The sequence below is a fragment of the Trichechus manatus genome, unplaced genomic scaffold (genome assembly GCF_000243295.1).
Source record: "Trichechus manatus latirostris isolate Lorelei unplaced genomic scaffold, TriManLat1.0 scaffold00002, whole genome shotgun sequence".
In the NCBI taxonomy this organism is placed as follows: domain Eukaryota; kingdom Metazoa; phylum Chordata; class Mammalia; order Sirenia; family Trichechidae; genus Trichechus; species Trichechus manatus.
The window spans coordinates 25,417,010-25,428,783 of NW_004443938.1; the positions used below are offsets into that span (position 1 = coordinate 25,417,010).

General features: G+C 41.0%; 1 protein-coding gene across 1 annotated transcript in view; it reads right to left on the bottom strand.

The window, feature by feature from the left end:
* The window catches only part of RAB32 (RAB32, member RAS oncogene family), a 29,419-nt gene extending 17,975 nt beyond the window's left edge, over nucleotides 1-11,444 (bottom strand). The window contains exon 1 of the mRNA XM_004368847.3: nucleotides 11,057-11,444. Coding sequence (XP_004368904.1) covers nucleotides 11,057-11,306 — 250 coding nt within the window. The 5' untranslated portion in view covers nucleotides 11,307-11,444. The remainder of the gene's footprint in view (nucleotides 1-11,056) is intronic.
* Nucleotides 11,445-11,774: the final 330 nt, after the last annotated feature.

Genomic DNA, 11,774 nt, shown 5'->3' on the forward strand with positions numbered 1-11,774 from the left:
GTTAACCAATGTCATAAAACAACATGTGTACTACTGTTTCAAGAGAAACTATTTGTTCTGTAAGCCTTCACCTGAAGTACAATAAAATAAAAAATAAAAAAAAGTGGTTGCAACAGTACATCAACAGGGAACTGCCAGAAATTCAAGCTGGATTCAGAAGAGGACATGGAACCAGGGATATCACTGCTGATGTCAGATGGATCTTCGCTTAAAGCAGAGAATACCAGAAAGATGTTTACCTGTGTTTTCCTGGCTAGGCAAGGCATTCGACCGTGTGGATCATAACAAATTATGGATAACATTGTGAAGAACAGGAATTTCACAACAGTTAATTTTGCTCATGTGGAACTTGTACAAAGACTAAGAGGCAGTCGCTCGAACAGAACAAGGGTATACTGAATGGTTTAAAGTCAGGAAAGGTGTGTGTCAGGGTCGTATCCTTTCACCATAGTTATTCAATCTGTATGCTGAGCAAATAATGAAGAAACTGAACTATATGAAGTAGAATGAGGCATCAGGATTGGAGGAAGACTCATTAACAACCTGTGATAAGCAGATGAAACAACCTTGCCTGCTGGAAGTGAAGAGGACTTAAAGCACTTACTGATGAAGATCAAAGACTGCAGCCTTCAGTATGGATTACACCTCAACATAAAGAAAATAAAAATCCTCACAACAGAACCAATGATAAATGGAGAAATATTGAAGTTGTAAATAATTTCATTTTACCTGGATCCACAATCAATGCCCATGGAAGCAGCAGTCAAGAAATCAAACAAAGCATTGCACTGGGCAAATCTGCTGCAAAAGACCTCTTACAAGTGTTAAAAAGCAAAGATGTCACTTTGAGGTCTAAAGTGCTCCAGACCTAAGCCACGGAACTTTCAATCGCCTCATATGCATGCAAAAGGTAGAAAGGAATAAGGAAGACCGGAAGAAGAACTGACGCCTTTGAATTACAGTGTTGGCAAAGAATATTGAGTGCATCATGGACTGCCAGAAGAATGAACAAATCTGTCTTGGAAGAAGTACAACCAGAATCCTCCTTGGAGGATGGCGAGACTTCGTCTTACATACTTTGGACATGTTATCAAGAGGGACCAGTCCCTGGAGAAGGACATCATGCTTGGTAAAGCAGAGGGTCAGCAAAAAAGAAGAAGACCCTTAATGAGAAGATTAACACAGTGGCTGCAACAATTGGCTCAAACTACAAAGACTGTGAGGATGGTGCAGGACTGTGCAGCATTTCGTTCTGTTGTACACAGGGTCGTTACAAGTCAGAACTTACAGCACCTAACAACAACAACAACAGCATGCTTATATTTGGAAATGTACTTCAATCTGGAAAAATAAGTATTATAGGGAAAGAGATATGCTGTTTGTTTAAATCATGCAGAGAGCATCCTTTTTGCTCATATCATGAGACTGAGATTACATACACCTACTTATCAAGCAAAAGAGTAACAAAACTGTAAGAAAAAAATAGGAAAGTATCTAAAGTAAAAGAAAAATAAACTGTTTTTGAGATGATAATAGCAGTATCACTAAGTAGTTCTCAAAATTAAATATTCCCAGATACTTGGCAATTCAGACTCTGGATTTTTTTTTTTTTTTTAATTTGAGACAACTAGGCTTTTGAAGATTTAGGTCATTGCCTAAGGCCTGTCTTATTCAGCCATTTACCTCTTCTGTGGTGACTGTAAGGAGCCCTGGTGGTGCAGTGGTTAAGCGTTCAGCTGCTAACCACAAGGTCAGTGGCTCAAATCCACCAGTCACTCAATGGGAGAAAGATGTGGCAGTCTGCTTCTGTAAAGATTACAGCCCTGGAAACCCTATGGAGCAGTTCTACTTTGTCCTATATGGTCGCTATATGAGAGGGAATTCACTCGTTGGCAATGGGTTTGGGTGGTAACTGTAAAAAGAACAGGAGGCTTTAATCAGTTTAAAGTGGGAAGTTAAATCAAATGATCTTATTGATTTGTGTCCAATGTCCCAACAGTTTTAAAAGTTTAAAACACTTAGTTTTTCCCTTTCTTAACCAATCTATTCAACAGGAACAAGAAATATACTGTCTCTGTCTTGTTTCCATGGAACCCCGGTGGCACAGTGGTTAAAAGCTCAGCTACTAACCAAAAGGTCGGCAGTTTAAATCCACAACCCTATGGGGCAGTTCTACTCTGTCCTATAGGGTTGCTGTGAGTCAGAATCAGCTCAACAGCAACGGGTTTGGTTTTTTTCGTCGTTTCCATACACTACCCTCAAAAGGAAGCTCTTGAGATAGTCACACTGTAAGTAACATGAAATGGGGAAAGAGGAACTTAAGGGTCAAGGAAGGCAGAGTAAGAGGGGTTTGTCCAGTTTAGCTGGAGAACTCCTGGAGTGCAGTGAGAGGGTGCGTCTGTTGGCAGGGTGCAGCAAAGCTAACAGAACAATGGTTCTCAACTTTAATGTGAATCATAATCACCCACGTGCTTGTTATATTGAAGATTTCCAGGCTCTACCTCTTGGAATTCTGATTTGATGAGTATGATAGATTGCTATATGGTACCCCAAAATCCCTTGGCAAGATTTTAATTGGGGAAGCAATGACCCCAGCTTAAATGAAAAACAAAAACAAATTTGCTAGCTTTCCTTGTAGCTAACCTGTTGCTGTCGAGTCGATTCCGACTCACCTTGTAGCTATGATTGGACAGCAAAGACAAAGAATAAGGCCTAGGAATAGCTAAGTAGAGCGTTGTCATCCTTAGTCCCTGAAGACTTACTGGTGCTGCCCACCAGCTCTGGACTGCCCATCTACAGACTTACATGTGAAAGATTCAACTTCTCTTTTGTTAAACCACAATTTGAAGGGTCATTTGTCAGACGAGGCTGAATCTATTATACAGTTGATGCTAGGGAATCTGCATTTTAAGCACCCCAAGTGAGTCCATGGAACACACTCAGAAACTGAACAGAGATATATTTTAATTTTAAGAAGCAATAGAAAGCCACTGCAGAGGATGCATAAGGAAAATATCTACACAGAAGTGAGTGGAAAGGATGGGGAAGAAGAGAATGTGAGGTCGTCTGACAGTAAGACCAACAGAGATCCTTAAACTAAACTCCTGCTATCAATTTATTTTTGTGTCCCACCTCTCTCAAAAGAAGACTGAAGAAATAACATGTATGAAAAGTGTAAAAAGCTTCTTTCCAAATAGAATTGAATAAAATTTCAAAGACCTTTTCCTTAATCTTTTGTCTTACCCTCTAGAAGTCTCCCACATTTATTTTTATACTTTTTTAACCATTCAAGGGAAGACTTCTGTAGCAGTAGTGCAATTTGACTTAAACTTGTTGACTTAGCCTATTTTCTCTTACTTAAGTGTTGATTAAGTGTGAAATCCTCACTATTTTTAAGGAGAAGCTATTCTGGGCTATAAATCTAAGGCCCAGTTTTCTCTTCTTTGGAAGAGCAGTGCTTAACATTACCTCAGGCCACAAGTTTCTTTAGTTTCTTAATCTATTCTAGTTAAATGCCTTGGAATAAGAACCATTGAAAATTCCATACCCTAAGCTTAAGAAAATTGGAAGGTCAGGATAACATGTGCATGATGAATAAAATTTCTCCTATAATTATCTTTGAAAATGACACTTCATATCTGGAATAATGCATAGCTTACAGGTTTAGTCAGTGAGGTAACTTCGTAGACCAGGCAAATGTTTATAGTTATTACCTTGCTTTTCCAGCATGTGCTCTGCAACATATCCCAATAAAATACCATTGTTACCTCAAAAGCCCATACTTATGAAACAGACTTTGAAAATACAAAGGTAGTCCCCAACTTATGACATATTTGAGTTACAACGAACTGCACTTATGACTCTTTTTTTTTTTTGTGCATCTTATGGTTAGTAACATGTGCTACCAAACATTGTTGCAAAATGTAATTTACTGATGTGATCATTCTCAGATACTCACTCATAGATGTTCTGTGTTATGATTTACTGATCAATACACTGCCATATAGCAGGCTATGGGGTGGTCGTCAACGAAGTCTGTGTAGGTGTCGATGTAGGGAGTCGTAACAGATTGAAAGTTGGGCAAAGTTCAACTCTAATAACATTCGACAAATGAACTGCTTACGTGCCGGATAGCCATTACGACTTCGACTTCATTATTACAATGCTGGTGCTGACAAATAATGATCGGATTTACAAAGACACTGATGATAAAAGGTGATAATAATGAAAACTAAAAAAGAAAGAGGTATTTGACTTATGTCAAAACCGACTTACAACAGAGTCATCAGAACGTAACGCCCTTGTAATTCAGGGACCACCTGTACACAAAAAATAAAAAAGTGTCTATCTTGGACATACTGTGTTTCATAAGTATAAGGGTATGATGATTGGAAATTCTGGACTGATAACATAAAGATATGTTAATTATTAAAATGAGAATAAAGTATGAGTTATATGTGCTAATTTAGGAGGAACTAGAACATTTCAGAATTTAGAAAAGGATTAGTGTTGCTGGTCTGGCACCAGTACACTTCTTGGAAACGGGAGACATGTCTCCAGGCATTGACACCAATGAGCTGTTTTCTTGGTCAAGTTAGTTACACTTTTGTATGCTTTGACTACAGGAATCTCTAAAAGTCTATAGTGCAAAAGGAAGAATGGTTCGGAGAGAATTATTTGGGCAACTGGCTGGAAACAAACCCAAGTTTATCTCTCCCCCAGCCTAAGCATCTTTCAGCTTAACTGTGCTGATCAATAACAGATCCAAGAGGGAAAGATAATTGGCATATCTATTAGGGGAATTTCCGTGTGCAGTAATACAAGTATCCTATTACACTGACCATCCTGCTTGGGCAACGGTGAATACACACTACAGACTAGGGTAGCCAAAGGCATTTCAAGACTCAGGAATTAAGAAAGATTACAAAATGGAATAGTAGGCTTTGCTTGTAATTCAGCACAGTAATTGAGCTTGAATAAAGCAGAGGGATGGCAAGATTGCACAAGAGTCAGATTACCCAAATGTAATAGAGTAAAAAGTCTTCTAAATGAGTTATGTAATCATCCAATAATAAGCACTAGGAAATGTAGTATTCAAAGACAGAGACTACAACTAATTACACACAAACTATTTCCCCAAAGCCCTGCTTCTTCGTATTTAGAAGAAACTTGAATACGAATAATCCCAGACTGATATACTTCTAAGGTCATAAAAGTGTCAGAGGTAACATTTCAGAAATTCTTGCTCATGAAGGACAGTTGTGAAAGAAGACAAGAGGAGACTAATAGGTATGATAATTGGCAGTGTGCAAGATGTGGCAAAGAAATCAAGATCACATTCTAATTTAGGATGGATATCAAGAAATAAAAATGAATTTAAGTGAGTTTATATAATTAGCAACATCTTCCAAGCATGCGTTTTATGCTTGGCAAAATACCAGGTTCATGAACTTCAAAGAAGATTGTTCCCTATTTGTCTTTCAATGGCACAAAGACAATAATAGTGTTTCTCACTCATATGTTTTATAAAGAACTTTTAATGCTAAAAATGAAATAAAACCAATAAATACATGAAGACTAAAGTGCACTAGATCTAAATAGACATTTTTTAAAAAAAGATTTAGCCTAGACCAGCCACTCAATCTACCTGGATTATTCTATACATGGTAACAGGATTACAATAAGTAGTAAGCAAAATACTTCTTCTCCATCTACAAAAGCACTGAAAGGAAGATCAGAGACATTATAGTCCCATAAACAAGAAGCTCCTGCTACCTCTTAATTTAGGAGTAATTTATTAAGCTCCTTTAAAATTATATTGAATACTTAGATATTTTAACATATTTTATTTATGTTTTGAGCAGCAGTCTTGTATGTATGGATATTAAAAAAAAACCAAACCCATGCCAACAAGTCCATTATAACTCACAGTGACCCTACAGGAGAGAGCAGAACTGCCCCATAGGGGTTCCAAGGCTGTAATCTTTACACATGGAAGTAGACTGCCACATCTTTCTCCCATGGAGCAGCTGGTGGGTTAGAACCACAGACCTTTCAGTTAGCAGTTGAGCACTTAACTACTGCACCACCAGGGCTCCATAGGCATGGATTGTTGTCATTGTTAGGTGACGTCGAGTTGGTTCCAACTCACAGCCACCCTATGTACAACAGAACAAAATATCATCTGGTCCTGTGCCATCCTCACAATCGTTGTTATGCTTCAGCCCATTGTTGCAGCCGTTGTTTCTCTCCATCGCATTGAGGGTCTTCCTCTTTTTCACTGACCCTCTACTTTACCAAGCATAATGTCCTTCTCCAGAGACTGGTCCCTGCTGATAACATGTCTAAAGCACAAGAGATGAAGTCTCGTCATCCTCTAGTTTCTAAGGAACATTCTGGAGGTATTCTTCCAAGACAAAAAATTTGTTCGTTCTTCTGGCAATCCATGGTATATTCAACATTCTTCACCAACATCATAATTCAAAGGTGTCAATTCTTCTTTGGTCTTCCTTATTCATTGTTCAGCTTTCACATGCATATGAGGCAACTGAAAATATAATGGCTTGGGTCAGGTGCACTTTAGTCCTCAAGGTGACATCTTTGCTTTTTAACACTTTAAAGAGGTCTTTTGCAGCAGATTTGCCCAGTACAATATGTTGTTTGATTTCTTGACTGCTGCTTCCATGGGCACTGACTGTGGATCCAAGTAAAAATGAAATCACTGACAACTTCAATATTTTCTCTGTTTATCATGATAGGTTTGGATTGTTGTTGTTGTTAAGTGTTACAGGGTTGGTTCTGACTCACAGCGACCCTACGCACCACAGAACAAAACACTGCCCGGTCCTGCACCAACCTTACAATCCTTGTCATGCTTGAGCCCACTGCTGCAGCCATTGTGTCAATCCATCTCATTGAGGGTCTTCCTCTTTTCCACTGACCCTGTACTTTACCAAGCATGATGTCTTTCTCCAGGGACTGATCCCTCATGACATGTCCAAAATATGTAAGATGTAGTCTCACACAATTAAGTGTTCGGGAATTCCCATTCTTCACAATGTTATCCATAATTTGTTATGATCCACACAATTGAATGCCTTTGCATAGTCAATAAAACACAGGTAATACCATCTTTCTGGTATTCTCTGCTTTCAGCCAGAAGCCATGTGACATAAGCAATGATATCCCTGGTTCCACGTCCTCTTCTGAATCTGGCTTGAATTTCTGGAGGTTCCCTGTTGATGTACTACTGCAACTGCTTTTGAATGATCTTCAGCAAAATTTTATTTGTGTGTGATATTAATGATATTGTTCGATAATTTTCATATTCTGTTGGATCATCTTTCTTTGGAATAGGCATAAGTATGGATCTCTTCCAATCGGTTGGCCAGGTAGCTGTCTTCCAAATTTCGATGACCCTGTACTTTGCCAAGCATGATGTCCTTCTCCAGGGACTGGTCCCTCCTGACAACATGTCCAAAGTATGTAAGATGTAGTCTCGCCATCCTTGCTTCTTAGGATTCTGGTTGTACTTCTTCCAAGACAGATTTGTTCATTCTTTTGGCAGTCCATGGTATATTCAATATTCTTCACTAACACCACAATTCAAAGACGTCAATTCTTCTTCAGTCTTCCTTATTCATTGTCCAGCTTTCGTATGCATACAATGCGACTGAAAATACCATGGCTTGGGTCAGGCGCACCTTAAACTTCAAGGTGACATCTTTGTTTTTCAACACTTTAAAGAGGTCTTTTATAGCAGATATGCCCAATGCAATGCGTCTTTTGATTTCCCGACTCCTGCTTCCATGGGTGTTGACTGTGGATCCAAGTAAAATGAAATCCTTGATAACTTCAATCTCATCTCCATTTATCATGATGTTGCTTATTGGTCCAGTTGTGAGGATTTTTGTTTTCTTTATGTTGAGGTGTAATCCATACTCAAGACTGTAGTCTTTGATCTTCATCAGTAAGTGCTTCAAGTCCTCTTCACTTTCAGCAAGCAAGGTTGTGTCATCTGCATATCACAGGTCATTAATGAGTCTTTCTCCAATCCTGATGCCCCATTCTTCTTCACATGGTCCAGCTTCTCGGATTATTTGCTCAGTATACAGACTGAATAGGTATGGTAAAAGGATGCAACCCTGATGCACACCTTTCCTGACTTTAAACCACACAGTATCCCCTTTGCTCTGTCCAAACAACTGCCTCTTGTATGTACAGGTTCCACAAGAGCACAATTAAGTGTTCTGGAATTCCCATTCGTCACAATGTTATCCATAATTTGTTATGATCCACAAAATAGAATGCCTTTGCATAGTCAATAAAACACAAGTAAACATCTTTCTGGTATTCTCTGCTTTCAGCCAGGATCCACCTGACATCAGCAATGACATTCCTGGTTCCACGTCCTGGGTCGTCCAACTGGGTTTGGATAAAGAGATAGCAATTGCCTAACACTAGACTGCGTCTGTATTTTAAAGCTAGAGTCCTCTGATGCAATAGGAAGCATTCATAAGATCTGTACTTGAGTCACTATGGTTAACTTGAAGAGCTGAGCTTAACCTCCAACATTAAATAACTCTTGCCTGTCACACTTGTCAAAGCTCTCAAGAATAGAGACTCTTTACATAATTTATCGCCTTACCCACCTCAAAGACAAAATCTAACCAGTACTAACAAGCACCTTAAATTAGTCATATTCAAGTGGCTGACTCTACCTACTGTTCTGCAATCAAGGAATATTTGTATTCTTTGAAAATTAAATAGAGCCCAAATTTGTTACTACTTAAGGCAAATATGTTTAATCATGGAGGAAATTTTTGGAATGGGCTTCAGTTTTCCTTCATTACGTCATTACTGCTTAATTCAAATGGCATGAACTAGGTTTCACTAGCAGCTGAAATATTCAAACTAAACATAGTTAATAATTTAGCTACCCTAACTTTGGTTAAAACTAAGTTATTTTTGTCTCTTGATTTATATATTAAGACTTCATATCTGAAAACCTTATAAGGTGAATCTAATAAATACTAATTATCTCATAATCTTACCTCTAATCTAGTTAACTGCTGTGCATATTTGCTTCATGGTACCCAGAACCAAACAACAGTATCTAACATCCAAGAATCCTTTTTGCAGATCTTCAAATTTTGTTTTCCTTCCCGGCAAAACTCAAGCTTTGGATTTAGGCATAAGAGCAAGGATATACCATCTAGGCAACTGAGTACCAGGGTCTGATAAAGACTGAATATGCCCCCTTCCTGGCTATATAAGTCTGTTCAAAAAGAATGAAAAAAGAAGGGTAGATGCCCACAAAGAAAACTCTTACTCATCTTTTTCTTTTCCCAAATGTTCAAACAAAAGAATTTGACACTGAAGCCTAAAAACAGACTATGCCATAAAAATGTAGGTATTCATACTCATTTACTACAGTAGGCCTCAGTCTTGATTTAGTAGCTAAATACCACACTCTTCCACATAAAGAATAAGGCAGAGTCAACCACCATCCTAGGCAAGGGTTTAAAGTCGTCTTCGTGGAAATCCACAGTTACTCTGAGGATTCCTGGAGAATGACTCTCACACATTTAGGCAAATTTTAGAATCTATGTCTTTGTCAAGAAGCATGGCAGTTATTTATATTGTTCATAAATGTTCTGTGCAATCACAGGAAGTATTTTGAAAGAAGCCTCTGGCTTCAAACGAACTTTTGGTTTTCTGTAACCAAAAAAAAAGATGCTGAGCCCAAAGCTGACTAACCATCTTTCTCTGAGGGATTGACATGCATTTTTTTATATTTGGGCACAGAAGTTTGTTCTTAAATAAATGATATATGGGTTTCAATTCTACAATCCTTTCTCCACAGTAATATGCTGTAAATGGAAAGAACACTAAACTAGCAGACAGTATACCTGTGTTCCCCATCACTGTGGTGTCAGCTGGGTAATGACACCCTCCATGGGCCTCAGTTTATGATCTGTAAAAGGAGGCCAGTTCAAAGGTGTCCTCCAACCTTAAACACGCTCCCATTCAAATGCTCTATTGCGGACTGAGCTTCTTAACACCAATAATTATTGAACAGTGTAGATTTGGCTACCATTATTTAAATTTTCCCCAAAGTTCCATAACAAATATATTTTTAAATGATCACAAGTATAATAACAAATTTTCTCAATTCAGGGTCACACATCAGCACTCATCCCACCCATCACACCAGCCAGAGTTCAGGTTTTCATACATAAGAGTGAGGAGAATGTATACTCTCTCAAAGAGAATGGTATTTATGCTCCAAAATAACAACTGAAAAAGCAAATGACAGAGAAATAACATACCTGAGGGGGTAGAGGGATTGGTTTAGGGACTGTGGTATAAGTATTCCCCCAAATCTTCATCTAGGTGACCTGATAGCTGAATGAGGGCAAGGTGTTTGAGGAACAGAAAGTTTCACTCCCAAAGAAGTCTCCAATGGGTGACGAAAAACGTTCTGAAAGAAACCTGGTTTCTCGTGTGGGGCTTGTCACTAACTAGGAGTGTAACTTCGGGTAAGTAATTCACTCACTCTGAGCTTCGATTCTCATCTGTGAAATGCTAAAGCTGAACACGAGGAGCTGGCCCCTCCCAAAGCAGCCATTCCTTTCCTGTAATACAGGTTTGTCAATATTCAGAGTTAAAACTTCTGAAAAAGCCTCTATGGCTTCCCCACCTTCTATCAGATGACAGAATCATGGAGTAGAGGACGTCTTTTCATCTTTTAAAATTATGAGGGCTTCCAGCCGATTTAGCAGAGGCATCTAATCAGCATTATTTATTTATTTATTTAATCCTGCTTTTAAATTCCTCAACTACTACTGCTAGTTCCATTGTCCTGATCCCACCAGGGTCCACCTGACCATGTCGCACTATTTCTCCCTATTTGGCTTAGCCTCTTTTCTCCTAAACGCACATTGGCGAGGTTAGGTTGAGGAGAAAGAAAAAGACGGAGAGGAACCGAGGGGCCCATTGCTCCCGACGGACGGAAACTTCGCGAAGGCCCTTCCCGGAGCGGCCGCACCCTTACCCGCGATGTCCCACAGCTGCAGCCGCACCAGCGTCCTGCTGTCCCAGTTGAGGACCTTGAGGGCGAAGTCCACCCCGATGGTGGCCCGATAGTGCTGGGAGAAGAGCTGGTGGACGTAGCGCTTGATGATGCTGGTCTTGCCCACGCCGAGCTCGCCGATGACAAGCACCTTGAAGAGGTGCTCGCGGGTCTCGGGCACGGCGGCGGCAGCCGCCCCCCGGCCCGGGTCCCGGGCTCCCCCGCCCGCCATGGGCTCGCCCGGCTACCTCGCAGCCCGCACGACCCGGCCCGCTGCTGTCGGCGAGCTCACCGCGCCGCAGAGGTGCGGGCAAACTCGTTCCCCGTGCCGGCCCCTACCCTCTGCCGGCCGCGGAAACTCCAAGGCCCGCCCGGCCGGCCGGCCGACACCGCCTGACGGGTCACAGGACCCGGAACCTCCGGCCACAGGAGCCCGCGCGGGGCGGGGAAAGGGCCGGGGACCGGCCGGGGGAGGGCCCGGGGCCGCTCCCCACTGCCTGCATTCCCGCCCGGCCCCAACTTCAGCCACTTCCTCACGTCCCGGCCCTTCTTTTCCCGGCGGCGGCGCCGAGCCCCAGCCGCCCCCTGCTGGGCCCCGGCGGAACAGAGGAGCACGGGGGCCGGGGCAGCCCAGGGCCGGCGGAGGCGAACGGCGCCCAAGTGCTCACTGTGTGCGGCAAACAGTGCTGAGGCGGCCGAG